This window comes from Orbicella franksi, chromosome 3 (genome assembly GCF_964199315.1).
Source record: "Orbicella franksi chromosome 3, jaOrbFran1.1, whole genome shotgun sequence".
In the NCBI taxonomy this organism is placed as follows: Eukaryota; Metazoa; Cnidaria; class Anthozoa; order Scleractinia; family Merulinidae; genus Orbicella; species Orbicella franksi.
The window spans coordinates 2,291,922-2,309,647 of NC_138147.1; the positions used below are offsets into that span (position 1 = coordinate 2,291,922).

The 17,726-nt window shown below is 38.8% G+C and overlaps 3 protein-coding genes across 3 annotated transcripts; 1 reads left to right on the forward strand and 2 right to left on the reverse strand.

The window, feature by feature from the left end:
* Positions 1–126: 126 nt before the first annotated feature.
* On the reverse strand, positions 127–7,041 carry LOC145480623 (nucleoporin Nup43-like). The gene is made up of 7 exons (XM_081458898.1): positions 6,859–7,041; positions 6,609–6,734; positions 5,619–5,696; positions 3,411–3,579; positions 3,126–3,261; positions 2,609–2,760; positions 127–1,310 (listed from the first exon to the last, which is right to left on the reverse strand). Exons 1-7 carry the CDS (start codon positions 6,985–6,987, stop codon positions 958–960), a joined length of 1,143 nt encoding a protein of 380 aa, XP_081315024.1. The 5' UTR covers positions 6,988–7,041; the 3' UTR covers positions 127–957.
* A 90-nt stretch (positions 7,042–7,131) lies between these two features.
* Positions 7,132–12,511, forward strand: LOC145480626 (putative U3 small nucleolar RNA-associated protein 11). Its single transcript, XM_081458901.1, has 9 exons — positions 7,132–7,198; positions 7,466–7,527; positions 8,582–8,627; positions 8,804–8,860; positions 8,989–9,099; positions 9,608–9,710; positions 11,195–11,322; positions 11,774–11,884; positions 12,329–12,511. Exons 1-9 carry the CDS (start codon positions 7,139–7,141, stop codon positions 12,407–12,409), a joined length of 759 nt encoding a protein of 252 aa, XP_081315027.1. The 5' UTR covers positions 7,132–7,138; the 3' UTR covers positions 12,410–12,511.
* Positions 12,512–12,634: 123 nt separating this feature from the next.
* On the reverse strand, positions 12,635–16,613 carry LOC145480510 (uncharacterized). Its single transcript, XM_081458753.1, has 3 exons — positions 16,241–16,613; positions 14,262–15,282; positions 12,635–13,336 (listed from the first exon to the last, which is right to left on the reverse strand). The coding sequence occupies exons 1-3, from the start codon at positions 16,507–16,509 to the stop codon at positions 13,106–13,108; spliced, it is 1,521 nt and encodes a 506-aa protein (XP_081314879.1). The 5' UTR covers positions 16,510–16,613; the 3' UTR covers positions 12,635–13,105.
* Positions 16,614–17,726: the final 1,113 nt, after the last annotated feature.

A 17,726-nucleotide genomic window follows, 5' to 3' on the forward strand; every position in this document is an offset into this window, starting at 1 on the left:
AGTTAAGGTGGTTTAAGTACTGCATATTGTTTTAGACTGTACATAATTGGTACTTGTTGTTGCAGCAACAACTTTTAGCACATGAATCACAGGCCTATCAATTCAATTTAATTTTTGCACACAAACTTTGATGAGTCTTGAAATCAATTTACTGTTTATTTGAATTTAAATTTATACAAATGTCTACTTTTGTTAATAATAAAGAATAAAGAAAATAGCTTACCTACATATTTGTAAAACAGTTGTAACAGCCAAATCAAGAGAGTTCCCTTGCTACCTTTTTTAAAAAAATACCTGTCCTGCTTTTGCCTGATAATACTAGGATTGGTGTTGTCTTTGTTGAAAATAATCAGAAAATTGAAGACCTGAGTACAAAATGAGGTACACATGCAAATATTTTGGGACAAAAACACTTTTCCCATTTGAAGGGTTGACTGGAAAAAGACCCTACATGACATCTGATAGATGACGAGATTCCCTTCACAAATTGCTTTCTGCTTCCTTCTACGAAAAAAGGAGAATTTGAAATGAGATCAAGAGTCATTTAGGGCTTTTTTCCACACACCTTATGCATAGGATAACCAGTGATACCAACATGAAGTGTGTTTCTGAAAAGAGTATTTGCATTTGAAACCGTCTTGGTCAGAGGAAGAAGAAACCTTAAAGCTCTAGTGAAATCCCATCTCCAACAACTGATTTGAATCTGCAGTATTTATTGCCAAAGTTGCAAAAGTATCCAGCCTCATTGTGGCTTGTGGCACTGACAGTTTTGGAGTACATGTATCTGTACCAAAAATGGTGACTGTATGAATATCATCGTCGTAAATGTAGTAGTTACTGATTCAAGTTATGAGATGTCTATCCTCCCAAATTATGCAATGTTAACTGTACAGTAATACACTCAAGTAGTAAAAGCTATGAACATTATTAATAATATAATAATTATAACAAAAGTGATCATCTGATGACGAGATCTTTGACAATAAAAATAGCTTCACAGTCACTTCCACTTAACAAGTGTCTTGATTGAATATCCAACGAATTGATTGACAGTCTGTTATAAGGAAGTAGTGAAAATGTCTCCATTTTATGTTTTGTCGCGTCCACTGATAGCCAAGGGCTTATGCTGTCATATCCTCCACCCACGCCCGCACCATTACTAATTCCACTGAAGTGACTTTTACTGGCACCTGCAAACCCTGTGATGTTTTGGACTGCCACAGATGTACCATCCCAGTGCCAAAGAGATCCATCTTCTGAACATGTGAATAGGTTGTCTGGACTAAGAGGATGAAACCTGACCTCCCATACTGTTAAAAAAATAAACAAAACAGAGAATTCACAGCTATGAACTGCTATTTTACAGCTTCAATAGTTAAAAGGACATGCCAATCCACTCACTATCGCCTCATGGATCCACAGCGTCATGCTATGACGAAATTCATGATCAATAACAGGAAAGATGCATGAAAAACTGACATCAATTTGTTAAATATCAAATTAGAGGAGGCAACAAAAATCATGGATCTGGGTAAAACAGTGTTGAAATCTAGCACCCTTATGATGAGTCACCAAGTCTCATCTTTTCTGAGTTTCATTCATCTCTGAGTCTTAAACTATTTTGACCTTGGATTTTCAAATGAGGATCTTTGGTGAAAATTTCGTAGTCAAAGGTTTTAATAAAAGCACAATTTTTTCCCCAAACTTTCTATTTTCTCCATAATTCTGCCCAATTGTATTCAGTATTCAGCAAACATGGAAATTAGGAAACAGGAGATTCGATAACCAGCTGGGACACTGTCCTTGAATAATAATTTCCTGTTCATTTCAAGATTAGACCCACCTGACCCAGGGCTACTTTTTTCATAAATATACTTCAAGACATTCGCGTGAAAAGTTTCCAACATTGATTTTTTTCTGAGACTTTTACCACTGTAAGATGATGAGTTACTTATGTCAGAAATGTAAAAAAAAAAAAAAAATGGGGGGTCACCGACTTCGTTTTGGAGAGAACATGCCCGGAAGAACACCCTAAATCTGAAAAAAATCGGACAAAATATTGCAATTAGATCTTTGAAGTGAAATGTTCTCTGGCAAATATTGTTTAAGTGGATCTATTGCATGAATTTAGTCAACTGGTGAGGTTCCTTAAAGAACAAGTTCGCATTTAGAGACCATAGTTTTATGCACCTTGCAGCCGCAAGATGCTAGGATTCGATGTCCTATGGACAGAAATCTTGAATTCTTTTTAACTTCCAACATTGATTTTTTGTTCTTTTTTGGACAATGTGGAGATAATTGTAAATAAAATCTGTTTCTGGAAAGAAAAGTAGGGGTCACCGAACGTCACCGAATGTCCAAGATCGTAGAATCCAAGTAAAGCTATAGGATGTGCAGAAACAATTAGCGTGAACATCCTTAAATTACAATGATATCACACATCTCAAGGTCTACAAGGACCAGATTCAATTTTCATGGCCTTAAACTTTTTTTTAAACTTCTGTTCAATTTATTTCAAGGTGCATATCAAGTCAGTAACAGCTTATAGGTCCAGCATATTGATCACAGAATTCATTGACCATAAAGTAGAACACAGCACTTGTCTTACTTTCTGCGGCATGTGCCTCCAGTAGTGTGACAGGATACAGTTCCTGTCTCATGTCCCAGATGCTCAGTACACCATCTTGACCTCCTGCTGCCAGTAGATGTGGCTGGGTCGGATGTTTGTCAACGCACAACAATGAGACACGATCACCAGAACTGCCCAAAAAATAACACCGTCACAGAGTTGCTTAGTACATTTCTTTGCATACTTAGGAAATTATTTCAATCTACTTTTTTGCCAATTAAAGTTTTATTCTTGGTAAGTAAGTGTACCAAGGCTTGGACAATCGGAATGAAGTTTTGTTTTAGGTAGGCCATACCATGGGATTTAAGAACATGAAAGCTTCTGATGCGTCTATCAGAGCTCAAATAAATACAATGTACATGTACGTGTATATAAAACTGGATTTATGAAAAGGCATTAATGAAAAGTGCATTCCATGAACTAAATGAGCTACCCAGTTTGATTTCCCTTTCGGATGTTAATATATATATTCTATGAACCTGCACTCAGCACTTACAGTAGCATTGTTCTTCCAGGTTTATCAATTGGTTGTCGAAGATCCCAAACTTTGAGCTGACCACCGAATGTTACTGCAGCTACTTCATGCAATTTTGTAAATTTGATACTGTTTATGGTTGTGCTATCTGCAGAATCTAGGAACAAACCAAATAAAAAATGACCATTATTTTAATAAATTTATAATGCTAAGAAAATCTTGGATAAAATTTTGGACTAGCAAACTTGTATATAGAAAAAAACAAAGCACAAAAATAAGGTTAAATGGATATGATTCCCTTCTTACCTATTGTTCTGACTGGATGTCTATGATCAAGTTTCAGAACATTGATTTTTCCATCTTCACCAGCGCTTACAATTTCTGCTGAGCTAGCATTTGTGGAAAGACACGTACATGAACAGCTGCGATCCCCAATGTGATGAAGAGTATTCCACTCATGCTCAGGTCTTATGGACTGAAATTAGAATTATTCTTATATGTTATTCACCAAGTATGAGGGCTGTACTGGGAAATACAGTAGAAATACAGTAGAGCCCCGATATCGGGAGTTCCTAAGTTATTGGGGGTTGAGAGCAGATGACCGGAAATAACAAAAAAGGGTGTTAACTGTAGTTCTATTCATACTGTGTACATTTTTATCAAATTTAATTACAGAGAAGTCTCAGGGCTCGACTTTCAGAAAAAAACCTTGGAGTAGCTGGCCCCTAGTTTTGAGGGTCCCCAATAGGTTTGGCGGGATGTTGGATTTGGCTTTTTTTCGCCTTGATATTCAGGATTTGAGCTGAAAACAGGGGAGGGAAGCAGGAATTACAATCACGAGCGGGAGTGGGATTTAGTGTTTTATGGGCTTGGGATGTGGGATTCACAAGGGGAACAAAGCGGGATACGGGATTTCAATTCTTATGTGACCTCATAAATTGACCAGCACAAAAGCCGCAAGTTGGGCAGAAATGAACCTTTTGTGCGTATAGCTGTGTCAGGTTTCAAGTAATGTATAGCAACTGTCAGATTCTGTCAAACGTATCCATTATCGCTTGACTACGTTAGTATCATGAGACTGTATGAGGTCTTTGAGTCCTTTTGCGATCCTTTGACATGAATGACATCTGTCCATTTCCCACATCTTCAACGCTTGCGAATGTAATCTTGACCCCCCTCCCCCGATCCTTTCTAGTTTTCCTAGTCTTTTGACCTTTTCTAGAGCGCTTGTCTTGTTTTGGCCAGGATGGCCACATTAAATGGCGGTGACAATGATTAACCGAACGAAGTATGAGACATTAAACATATTGCTTGGCCATATATTACAAAAAGGATGTGTGAGTAGGAATGCCTTCATTTGGAAAGAAAAGCTCTGAGCCCGGATTTCAAGGAAAGTGAAGACCCTGAAAGCTTTGAAAGAAACTATCAGGTGTATTTACTGGCCATGTCTTGAATATGGGAAAGTAAAATCTTTTTCTTTCAATGATACGTGGACAAAAGAAGACAAAACGGTAAACAGTTTACAGAAAGAAATGTTATAATCATTAATTTTGTGCTTACTTATCTGCTACCCATTGAATCCTTTTGTGATATCTTATGCGATATCTATTTTTAAAAAGTCTCTGTGTTAATAATTAAATTAATTATTAATTTAACAAATTAATAATTAAAGCAGAAGCGTCTTTAAAAAGTAGGCGGGATCAGGATTTCCAGGCAAAAAAGGCGGGATAGCGGGATTAACAGGAAAAAATGGGCCGGAAAGTGGGATCTGAGAACCCTATTGTGGACCCTCTAGTTTTCAGATTTCGCCACCAGCACAAGTATTTCAGTGAAAAGTGTGAGAAGTAAGTCGGCAGTGAAAAAATTTGGTCATGAAAATAGAACAATACACTTCTAAATTACTGTATAAATCAGAACATAAACAATGTCACATGAAGCAACAGGAAAAGTCCAGGTACTGCAAACTTTGCAGGTTTCAAAGAGAACAACATCAGGCTACTGCTACAGAATTCATGCAATTTACTTTTTCAAGAAATAGTTTCAACAATTTGGACTACAGTACTGTTTGCATTGAGCTGTCATGTACTGACAAACATGGTCCAGAAAATGACCCGAAGGGAAACAAAGATTGCCTCAAGTTAGGGGGAGGTTCCAGTCATCAAGGGTTCGAGTTAGCAAGGATAAAATTGCAGTGTACGTATGAGGTTTATCCAGGGGAAATCTACTATGGTTTGAGCTAGCCAGGGTTCAAGTTTTTGCAGTCAACTGTCCTGGCACTAGGGTTTGAGTGTACCAATCAAGTGCAGTGGACCCAGGACCAATATTCGCTCAGAGTGGTCCTAAGGAACCTTAGTTAATTCTGAGATAAAGCAGAAATGTTAACAGAGAGTTTTATTTATGCCTGGTTGATGGTGCTATTGCTAAGTTTGAAACTGACTGATCAGTCCTGACCAATGCAAGCCGGTACTAAATCTATAAATTCCATAGTAGTAATACTTGGACAGTAACACTAACCTGGTGTTTTGGGCTATAATGGAACAACGAAACACTTCCTGTAGAAGATGATACCAGGATCTTCCCCGAATCAATGCACTGTCAAATGAAATATTCAGTTAAGGTAAATCACAGGGAGCATACGATCTAGTTGAGTCAGGAATGAGAATAAATAAAAGAATAAAAAGAAAGACTAGTTTACTTTTGTCTCCTGTTGTCATCCTTTACATGAATTTACATGGAAACTGCTAACCACATGTCCAGTAGAACACAAGTGCTCAACTCCTACTTAGGCCTTCGCATTGAAAAAATTTCTTATACAGTCAAACCCTACTAAATGGCCATCCCTATTAGGCCGCCAGCAGTCAAAGTCCTGATGAGGGCTTTTCTACTGTTTTTACCTCTATTAAGCATCCAACCCCTTTTAAAGAGCCACTATCTATATTTTCCCCAAGGGTGGCCCTTTAATAGCTGCTTGAACTGTATAAATTATATAAAATTGACAAAGGAGGCAACTCTATATACAAACATTTAGGATGCAGTCCAAAAACCCACTTGAATCTCTAAATTTCTTTGCTTTTAATGAACCCAGACAAACACAAAATGTCATCAAAAATGGTGCAATAGATATACTAAATCCTTTGAGAACCAAACTTTTTTCACAAGTGATGACTGATGGCATTCACTTCTTGCATATTAATGGCACCTTGATTACATCTAGGCCCAAACACTTAAAAAGTGATCTTGACCAATATCCAGCCATCTTGACCTCACGCTTGGTCAATCACCCATGTCATGCAAAGAACACCTTATTTACTGATCTGTAAAACTTTGTCTAGCTAGATATTAGTTTATGTCTTATTGTTCAAAACCTTGCCAACTACAACAAATATAAAACTAGGTCTCCCTGAAATAATTTATACAGTGTTAGCGCTTTTGTGACTTACAGATTATCCCTTCAAAGACTGTGAGTTTACTCACTTCATCAGTCGGTAAGTTAATTTTACAAACCTCTATGTCTGTGACATCCCCAGTATAATTAGTTTCACACAACAATTTAGGTTCATTTGTGACATTGAATGCAGCAGCTGAATCTTCACTTGGTTCCTCGACTTTCCAAATGGACAACTTGTTAATCTAACAACGAAATGAGACGAGAAATCTTTACTAAACTTAAGGCTTACTACTTTTTCAATAGCCACGGAAAACGTAACTGTCAGATCGTTAAAGTGTGTTCGTGTTTTACAAGAGTTGTACTCGCCTGGTCGTCCCAGCCTCCTGTCACAAAAGATTCAGAAGGATTCAACTGTCCTTGTACTTGAGGAATCCATCGAACCCTCGATACCTTGTGTCCTACATATTTGGCCACGGTTTCTCCAACATTCGCCATTGCAGAAGATCTACTTTGCACATGGCGCGCAAAGTTACCGAGTGAGTAGTTCCAGTCCCCTGTATAAATCGTGTTAGCTTACATAGTGAGATTGTGACTAAAAAAAAACACAATAGTTATCGCAGGCTCATTGGATTGAAGAAAATCAAAAATGGCGTCCTTTGAGAAAGCTAAGAAATCTTATCAAAAATTTCACAAAGAAAGGGGGCAGGTAAGGGTAAATGTAATAGAGGAATGCCCTTTTTGATGTCAGAATCTATTGCTGGTGAAAGCATTGTCCTTGAACTCAGCAATATTGTTGAAAAATAGAGTGGATTGAAGCGACACATTCTTATTCTTATTCTTATTCTTACTCTGCTTTTTTCGTTGTATGTACTTAAGGTTAATTACATGGATAAGCGACTAAATGCTTATGCTTCATATAATTTTACAATTTAGATAATAATTTAAACCTTGCCATGTTTTCTTGTCCACTCAGTTGAAAAGCAGGAAGCAGTATGGTCTTCTTGAAAAACACAAAGATTATGTTTTGCGGGCAAGGTAAGAGTCAAAGTAGATAAGAAGCTTGGCAGAACTTTAGATAGCTGTAGAAGGTAGGTAGGTAAGTGTAAGGTCTGTACATCATAAAGATACATCACATGTAAAATTTTCTATTTACTGGTTTACATATTCGCTGTGGCTACATGTCCGGCAGCCGGACAGGTTTCTTAAAATACTCCGTGTCTGGCAGTGAGACTTAGACATTTTTATTTTTTAAGTAAAATAACGTAGAATAGACGATATGATAGGCGACCTCGAGAGGAATCAAACCTGGGTTGACAGCCTGGTAAGCGACACCGATGACTTAAGTATTTATTGAGTTTCCCTTAGCATTATTGAAAGCTAACTGTAAACAGGCTAACCGCAGAGCTATTTAGGCTAACCGGAGTGCTATTCAGGCTAACAGGAGTGCTTTTTAGGTTAACCGGAGTGCGTTTTAGGCTAAACGGAGTGCTTTTTAGGCTAACCAGAGTGCTATTCAAACGTTTTGACTGCCAGTCATTTTATAATAGTCTACATTATAAATCCCGACATATCGCATGCCAGGCTCACCAAAATTAGTATTCAGCCATATAAACAAGGATTTGACATTAACTGAAATTTTTAAAAATTAATTTTCATTTGACTGCTGGACACGGAGTATTTTGAAAATCCTGTCCGGCTGCCGGACATAGAGACACAGCGTTATATATTTGCCATGTGGGGGTCGGATACAGAGAACCATTCTCTTGAAGATGTCTAGAGATTTTGTAGTGCGAAGTTCCTCGGGAAGATCGTTCCATAGAAAAGGTCCACTTTAACTGAAGCTATGCTTCAGGTAGTCAGTTCTTGGTGTCGGTAGATACAATTTTTGTGTGGTGTCATGAAGATCAAAGGACAAAGTTCTTGGAGTGAATATCTTCCATTGTAGCTGTAGAAACACTTGAGATATTCCTCATTCTCAAAAGCTTCCACTGTGGATTGCACTGAATTCTATGTGTAATCATATGGCACTCAGCAGGATTTATTTGCTAATTGATATATGTGAATGGATATATATCTCTATTTATTGCAGAGATTACCATAGAAAACAAAACAGACTTAAACTTCTAAAAGAGAAAGTGAGTATTTACATGGTTTTCAACTCTATTTGTGGTTGTTGTGGACTGTAATTGGTATTTTGTTTGTTTCACAAGTTTAGCATATATACGTGAAAACTTGCCCAGAAGTGATAATAAACTGTTTTACTGTATTTGTACTCTACATTACTTATTTTAGTTTAACTTTCTACGTTTAGGCACTAAACAGGAATCCAGATGAATTTTACTTCAAGATGATCAGCAGTAAAACAAAGGTAAGTATTGCCTGTTATTGTTGTTTTGTATTCGGGTGACTTGCATAGTGAATGAAGACAGTCTGGCAATACGGTTTTGACAGAAACAACCAGTTCAAATAAGGATTTGTTTTATGTTGTACATGCAGGATGGAGTTCATACCTTCAAAAAAACAAAAAAGCACACTGCAGAGGCACTGAAGCTGATGAAAACCCAGGATCTTAATTACATCAATTCTAAAAGGTCTATGGAGGCAAAGGTAATTTGTAAAGAAAATTATCTAAAAAGTTTAATATAACCTTAAGTTCAGTACTCTCTCCTGATTGCAGAATCAGCTATGGACATGTGTGAGTCTTCACCTGTGTGTGTGGGGCTTGAGTTCTTACAAGAGTGATCAGTGACTACTCTGAACCTAAGACCCCTGTATTGTTGTAAAGTTTGTTTACATTGTGTGACATTTGTTGGCGGAAATAAATTGTTGATCACTCTTGAGAATTTTGGGAAAGATACAGCAGTCACATAATGGTTACAGTGTTGAATATTGGATCAAGTGGCCTGGCTTTGAGTCTTGACAAGTTGTGGCCAATTTACACAGTTGCAAAACATCTATACCCACCCTGTGAAATAATGTTTAGACTGTGACAAGTAGGTTGATATGTCAGTCCTTCCCAATACTTTTTATTGTTATTGAGTAGTAAAGCTTTAAGTTTATTTTCAATGAACAGCTGTTGAACCACTGAGTGTAATAATGCAATTTCTTGTAACAGAAAATAGAAAAGCTCCAAGCAAGCCTACATTTATTGGCAGATGAAGATAATAATTCCCATCCTCCAAACCAGCACATTGTTTTTGTGGACAGTCAGAAAGAAGGTACACATGTTCTGTATTTTATAACTTTATTATATGGCTGGCTCCAAGAGCAGGCAATATCAAACTATTACCTTTACCTAATATTTGTTAAGTAGTGTAGCAGATAAGAGAACAGTATTCTTGATAGAGTGCTGGAAGATTTGACAATACTAAATTGTATCAGTGTAAATCAATCACAAATGTCATTCTTTGATACTCACTATCTATTTTGTATTAGTATAAATCTACTAGCGTTCTGTCACAAATGCCGTTCTCTGATTGGCTACGCCACTATCTTTTCTGTGATAGATGGTGAGTAGTGTAGCAGTGTGCCCTTGTTAACGAAATGACCACTGCTTCTTGGCATTTTTGAAGCGTCTGTGAAGAGGACATAGATAAAGTTTTAAATGACTAGTAGATTTATACTAAAACAGTTAGACTGTCGAGGAAAAGGTTGTTGTTATTCATCGTGGTAGATGTAATAATAAAGTGTATTATCGTTTGTCTCACGATGTAGTCACTTGAGATGCAGATCGCGACATTTCGACTGCTTACTGCTAATCTTCTTCAGGCGATAAGGTCGACTGATTGCACAGTATCATTTATATCACAAAGGTCGGCTGTGATTGGTGCATTTTGATCCTCCTATTGTTCCATTGTTCCGGCGAGTAGCTGTTCCCTCAGTGGTCCGCTGTTGTACCGTTCTCCTGTTGTTGTGTTTCTTGATCGTGGGTATCCATGCTTCAGGAATTTCAATTCCACTATCCCTGTTGATGTTGTTAGGGTGAAGTCTTATGTGAATAGCTTCCTTGAAGGAAGCTATTCACATAAGACTTCACAATGGAACAATAGGAGGATCGAAATGCACCAATCACAGCCGACCTTTGTGATATAAATGATACCGTGCAATCAGTCGACCTTATCGCCTGAAGAAGACTAGCAGTAAGCAGTCGAAATGTCGCGATCTACATCTCAAGTGACTACTTCGTGAGACAAACGATAATACACTTTATTATAACAATTAGATTATTCATCAACTATCACGTGATAGAAATCTCAAGCTCATAATCTATTTGTTTAGTAGATAGTGCTTAGCCAAGCAGAGTGCAATTGTTAACAAACTGGCAGCCGCTTCTTTGCGTTGTCCCGATTTCAGTAGCACAAAGCAACTAGGAGTATTTCTACTCGTCCCTGGATGGGATGCTAGCCATTAAGTTCACTGGTACCCATTTATACACCTGGGTGGAGAGAGGCACTGTGAGAGTAATGTGTCTTGCCCAAGAACACAAGACAATGTCCCTAGCCAGGGCTTGAATCCAGACTGCTCGATCTGGAGTTGAGTGCACTAACCATGAGGCCACCTCGCCTCCCTCCTGGAACTGTAGTCAAACATTTTATTTTTAAACCACCACATGTAAGCTTTATAATTATTATTTATATCATCTCAGCACTCAGCCCAGTTGTACACTGTTGTAAATTAACATGCAACATATTTTGTCTTTCAGCTCAGTCTTTTGATGCTGCAACCCATTTTGACACCCTGCCAGAACTGGTGTCAAGAACGTACAACAGGCCCAAGAGAGAAACACTCATGAAACAGTTAATTCAAACTCCAGATGATCAAATAGTTAAGGTATTGAAATCTGAGTTATTGAGTAGATCAGGTTGACTCTACAGCAAGAACAGTGTATGAGTATGTTTGTGTGCTAATGAAAAACGACAGAAAGAAAATGATTTTCTTTTGTTACGTTTTTCACCAGCACACTTTTTAATGTCAAATAACTTGACCAGTCTACTTACTCTGTAGCCTAGTTAACATTAATATACCCTTTATTGACCAAGCCTGTTCGCTCAAGAAGGCTTGATTTTGGTCTCATTCTTTTTTTGTATATGAACCCCGTCTGCATCTTGTTCCATAAACATGCGAAAAAAAGAACTTGGCCGATATCCAGCCATCTTGACGGAACAAGCTTGGTCAATAACCCAGGCCATATATTTTTGAGTGGTGTTTTGCGCGGTGATGAGTCTTTCTCTCTCTCTCTCTCTCTCTGAACTGACTGGATTAATATTACAATATCTTACAGAGACTTGAGAAACAGAGGCACCGTTGCTATGAAGAATTAAGAGAGAGAATTGAGCGGGAAAAGAAGATGCAAAAGGTTTCTGAAGAACTGGAACTTCAAAAACATCTCATGGTATGTGGTCATCAACAATTTTAAGTCGTTGATCTGCTCTGACCAGAATTTGAAGTCAATTTGCCTCCATGCTCAAATTTCAGGAACAGAAGTGAAGTAGATGAGTTAATAGCTGTTCGATATTCCAGTTGATGCTGAAAAATTTATTTAAAGTTTTATTATTCAATCTCTGCTATCTTCAATATAAAACTCAGATCGAATCAGAGTAAAGCTGGGTTTTGAGAGTATTTTGGTCATTATTTGAGCAGAACGCTTCAGGCGGTTTGAATCTAAATGGTCATCACACACCAGAGTTTTAGCAAGAGGTGGGTGGGGGGGTTATCAATTTGTATCTTGTAACTTACGATTAAAACAAGACAAACAAGAAAACAGCGGGCGGGTTTCTTCTTCTCATCGGTTGGTGTACTGTCGTCTAATTAGAGTTATTGTACTTTGTGTTTTCAGGGTAAGGGAAGACGGTACAAAATACAAAAAGACGAGAAATCCACGCCAGTTTACAAATGGAAGAAAGAAAGAAAAAGATAGCAGGGCCTTCCTTAAAACAAGTTGGAAATAAAGATGCAATGAAATAATTGGTTTTATTGGTTTGTGTTGGTGAAAGGGTCATAATATCTCTTAAAACAATTCGAGCATCAAGTATTTTGATTGGGTTTTGATGTTTTGCAGAGGCGTTCTTAAAGTGATTTCTCTTTCGAACGGTTTATGAAATTTTTGTTTTTGCCTAATTGGCTGGAAAAGCAACAGGTTTGCTCTGATAGGTTGGAGGTTGAGGTTTTATTAACCAGTTAGCGAGCGACAATCAGTTGAAAGGTGCTTTACACGCAAAAGTTCATTCACTGATACAATAAGTTTTCTCAAAAACTGAGAACGCAGACGGCTCATTTCTCTTACGGGCATTTTTTTAAAAGGTGAAATGTGGAAAAACGTTAAGGCTGTAGTGCTTTTAATGTGCATTTTTCACCAAATAAAAGTTGCGATATACAACCTAGGTATTGTTCAAGTTACGCAAAACATCGCGCAACATCTAAAGTTCACACACCGCACCACCATTCACTGTTTGGATTTGTTATGTTAAAGCTCTAAATCTAACATGACTTCGCTTAAGCTCAACGCAACTGAGAAATTAGCTCTTAAGCTATAGAAGTTTACCGCTGAAGTTATGGAATGCAAACGAAACACACAACATTTAAAGTTCAATCGTACTGAAAAAATTCATTCCCTCTAGCTCCACACTTGTGTTGGCCAGGGCTGAGCACGGCGGTAGCCCTGCTTCTTCACTGCATGTGGTCGTTTTCCCGCCTCCAGGGAGCTCTTCCATTCATATCTCCTCGCTCCCCGCTCGCTGCCACTACTACAGCGCCATCTTAGCTTGCCCGGTTGGAAATTCTTGTTGTACTCAACTTTGGCAAAAAATTGATCCATTTTCTCTCTCGTCTCCCTGTCTATTTCTTCCTGAAGCGAAGACAAGGAAGCACTCATGAGCTAAATGGGCCCCAGCTCATTCGCGCAGAGAGCACACCGCGAGTTAGAGAGATTCCCTTCTTTTTTCTGACTTTTATCTCGAGGAAACTTCCATTCGCCAGGATATATGGCAGATGGAATTAAAATCCGTTCGTCCCATCTCATCCTAACCTACGATCATACCCTCCCTCCCTCCCTTATATTCTCCTTTTTCCCTTTTCCCTTTCCAAAAAAAAAACAATCGCCTCATCGCAGGGTGATCTCATCCAAGAAAAACCCGCCTCAAGAAAACACTTTCTGCGTTGCCGGAGTTTGCACAGGTTGACAGATTGCCCCCTATGTGGTGTATTTGAACGATTTCTTTGTGTATGTCGAGTGTATGCCTTTAAATAGTACCGTGCCTGAGTTTGTCGTAAATAATGACGTCTGATAAAATCTGGACTTAGAAATTGAAAAATGAAAAGTGATAATTGATCCTGAGAGAGCCGGGTTGAACGGAGAGAAAGTTAATCAATTCCCTCTCAAGTTATTTTTAGACATATGGTACCCATCTCTTCCGCGGATGTTACCAAGAACGTGTTCGTGGAAAAAGGTGAAAATGCGTGTAAGCTGCCTAGGCTGTCAGCGTGAGCAAAAACCCCTGGGATTTCCGAAACTGGGGGTGAGATCTGAAAATGACTTGAGAGGAATAACCTTAGGAATAGTCTTTTACACTTTTACTCCTCTTTTGTTGATCCGGTATAACTGATTCAGTTATTCTGTGACTTTCTTAAAGAAAAGCTAGCCAGGGAGTTTTGAAACAGCTTTTAAAGAGTTCAGTCAGCGCAGCTTTGCCTTTTATTCCTTAACGATGTCAGTCATCTTTTCTGAGGTTTTCTTGTCTATAGAGTATTAAAAATTCAAACTGCTTGTTTACCTGTGATTTTCTTCTCTGAGAAGTTTGTGGGACATCGACTTGAAACAACTTCACATCTGGACTTTTAATCCTGTTCAACTTCTCTTTCTCGTTGTTCATATCAACACCCGAGCCCTGCTTGTTGCCCTTTTTCCTTGCCAGTTTACGACCTTCCTTGAAATGCACGAACCTGCACTGATGTTCCCACGCTTGCGCCTCTAAGCTACTTGTCAAACAAGCGCGGTTAGAGCTTATTGATTCCTCGTTCTCATTTAAGGATACCGAATGCTCCACATTCTCTGCGGCTGATAATTCTATTTTCCCACGAGTTTGCTTTGAAGAATTCCATTCGTGTGATTGGCTCTCGGGTGACTGTAGACTCTTTTCGACTTGGCCGAGACCAAAACTGTTTACAGAATCGCTAGAAGTCCAATTAAGTTTTTGTGCAGACCCATCCCGTAATGGGACGCTTCCCTGAGAGCTGAACCCCCAAGTACTAATCGATGACGTATTTAGCGTATCGTCAGAGTTAAGTGCCTCAAAACTAACTGATTTTGATCTACTGCTGCTGTTAGTGTCGCCAACTTCAGATTGAGCAACCTCAAGTCTGTTTTCGTTGCTTGTCTGAGAACGAACATGAATAAAGCTTTCGTTCTTTCCTTCAGATTTCAAGCTTTTGTAGATATCTGAAGGAGGCGGTTTCTTTCTTCGTCCCTCTTTATGAGCTTTCTTAGACTGCTTATCACGCTGATGTTCCAAATCATTGGATGTGTTACCAAACCTGGAGTCGTTTTGTCTGTCGTTCTTCTTCAGCAATATCACGCCATGTTCAAAATCCCCGCATAGTATTTCCAGTAGTGTTAAACCGGATTCTTTGGGTTTTTTGCTGGAATCGTATTTTCTGTTACTTCTGCTTCTGATCCGTTGAAGGGAATTTCTTTGGACATTTCGATTCCCCGATCCGTGTTGTGGTGAGTCTGATGACATTACCACTGAACGATGTTTTGAGTTGAAGGTGTTGTCTTGATGCGCTGTGTTGATACTGTTCAGATCTTGTGAGCATAGAAAGAGTGCACAAAATAAATAAAAAATAAATATACTTTCATTATCATTAAGAATCTATCGGGTACCGTGATAAAATTTGTGTACCGTCTTTGGGTCAGATGGCACGTAAAGGTATGGCCACAAGCACTGCATTCAAGTTAAAAACGAGCGGACAACAGGAACCAGATCCTGCGCTGTGATTTGCTCTCTGAGTGAACATTCCTGCACTCTGGGAATTGCCCGTTTTGTCTCAAAAGTAAACATTTTTTCCTGCCATAAAATAAATCTTTTTGTGGTCAATCCGTCCAGATGGCTGAATATTGGCCTCGTTCCTTTTTCATTTGTTTTAGTTTCTGAAAGAGGGCGACCGCAGACCCTGTGTTTTAAGTCTGAAATACGGTATTAAAATTGGCAACAAAAACCTATATACAGTGGAATCCCCGATTTTTTGAGACCTCCAAGAGAAACGAATTGGTGTGAATATTCGGGGTCGTCGTCGGCACTATATTTATGTGATCCGGCTGTTCAACGAATGAATAACGCTCTGCACCGTATAAATCGCTATTCGGTGGAAAGTTAATAGAACAACAAAAAAAATCAGTTTTCCATCCATTAGCCTGCGTCTCGTTCGAGCGAGGAGTTAAATTTCTCGCCTGTTGGTCGCGCGAAAGAAGAAAAGGGTAATGGAGTGGCCTGAGTGGGTGAGGAAAGAATGCGGTAAAAGCTCATTCGTTCGTACGAGAACGTTAACTACGCAGGCTAGCTATCCATTACATGGTGATATGTCCGGTGAATGAAGCTTTTAACGTTTTGATTAACCAGTACAAGGAGGGCAATTAAAGGTTAGGCACAAAGCAATGGCTAGGCTTAAAATTCGACTTTCCTATCTCTAGTTGAAAGAAAACTTGCTACCAGGAGACTAAAAATTATAAAAAAAATAAGCAGAGAAAGTAAACGGACCTCCCTTGTTGTGCTCTGCACTCAAATGCGTAACTGACGCTTTTTCTCTTTTATCTCCATTGGCGTGGAAGTTTTCTCCGTATTGACTCCAGTATTCCTCTCCGCGTCTCACCGGCAGACGAACCGACATTTTGAACACGTGAGTCTCCTCTTTCAATCGATTTAGGCATTGCTTTCTCTGCTTTTCTAGGCTGTTGACAAGAACTTGGAGCCTGTAATCCTCGAGTGAGAAACCTTTAAAGAACCTGTCCGCAGAGTTTTCCATACTCTGCGGGTCGCCACTGTCTTCCAAAGACAGTGTTCATGTTGTGACGTCATAATCATCTCTGACGTAATAATGGTTGCGTTTGACGCGCGCCTACGCGCAATACTGCGCATGCATAAGGACACATAATTCTTTTTTCACTTTTAAAGATATGAAATTTGGCGAGTGTAAGAAAGCTTGCAAGTCTTTCGGACACGACTAAATCAAGATCAGAATCTCAAGGTGAGCCTGCATTAGTTACAGCGGTTACTCTCTTTTACACATTTTCAAACTTTTCAGACTGTTATTGAACTTAAACGTATGCGCACAGTCTAATCGAAACGAGGACTTTTGATTTCGTCCGCTTTTATTTGGAGTGCTTTTTAAGCTGTTTGACTTCCTCAAAGGCTGATGGGCTGTTAGTATGATTGATGGTCTAATGGCACCGTTTAACAAATATTTAGTTTCCCCCACAGGGCATTCTCGTCCCCAGAGGCTGCGCTCCTTTTGGTCAGCGCCAAGAATCGAAGCCTCTGAGGAAGTCCAATTTTCTGAGCGTGCGCAGAGTAATCGTTTTGTATTCTCAGCTAATCAGATTTGTCAGACTCTGAGCATGTGCAGAGTGATGGGAGTCCACAAGTGGTATAAGGCATCTCGACCCGAAGGTTCTGATTGGAGCGGTATATGCTGCTGTTGTGTTAAGGTGATTCCTTAGTATTGCATTGCGCATCCCTACTGCGCACGATTTTCAAGTTGTTAGCACGTGCACATGAGCGCGTGCACATACAAAACATAAGAGATTTCCCTCAAACTAAGCTCGATAGCGAAATGAATGCTCCTTTTCTCTTAAACGAACAGGGTGACCCCCACTTTTTATTTCATAATAATTATGAAATAAAAAGTGGGTGTCACCCTGTTCGTTTAAGAGAAAACGAGCATTCATTTCGCTATCGAGCTTGTTCTCATTGTAATTATTACAATGAGAACAATATCCTTAATAACTGAGAAAAAAATTACCAGATCAAATCAAATAAATACTAGAGGGAGACATAACAGGCCCCACAGCACATCTCCAAATTATGTTTCCTTTAAAGGATAAAAAAATGTAGGGTATTTGGAGACTTTTTTTCTGGGTAGATGAATAAACAATCAAAGAAAGTCAAACTCTGTGATAACATGTTGCATTGAAAAATATGCGAACTTATTTGTTGCACACGGAGATAACCAAAAGTCACCTA

Coding starts and splice junctions, on each gene's coding strand:
- LOC145480623 (XM_081458898.1), bottom strand. CDS start 6,987: ATGGCGAATGTTGGAGAAACCGTGGCCAAATATGTAGGACACAAGGTA. Junction 3,262..3,410: donor ACATCCAGTCAGAACAATAG/GTAAGAAGGGAA, acceptor GTTTGTTCCTAG/ATTCTGCAGATAGCACAACC. Junction 2,761..3,125: donor CCTGGAAGAACAATGCTACT/GTAAGTGCTGAG, acceptor TTTTTTGGGCAG/TTCTGGTGATCGTGTCTCAT.
- LOC145480626 (XM_081458901.1), top strand. CDS start 7,139: ATGGCGTCCTTTGAGAAAGCTAAGAAATCTTATCAAAAATTTCACAAA. Junction 9,100..9,607: donor AAAGGTCTATGGAGGCAAAG/GTAATTTGTAAA, acceptor TTCTTGTAACAG/AAAATAGAAAAGCTCCAAGC. Junction 11,323..11,773: donor CAGATGATCAAATAGTTAAG/GTATTGAAATCT, acceptor AATATCTTACAG/AGACTTGAGAAACAGAGGCA.
- LOC145480510 (XM_081458753.1), bottom strand. CDS start 16,509: ATGGAAAACTCTGCGGACAGGTTCTTTAAAGGTTTCTCACTCGAGGAT. Junction 15,283..16,240: donor GAGCACAACAAGGGAGGTCC/GTTTACTTTCTC, acceptor AGATCTGAACAG/TATCAACACAGCGCATCAAG. Junction 13,337..14,261: donor CTCAGAGAAGAAAATCACAG/GTAAACAAGCAG, acceptor TCTTCGCTTCAG/GAAGAAATAGACAGGGAGAC.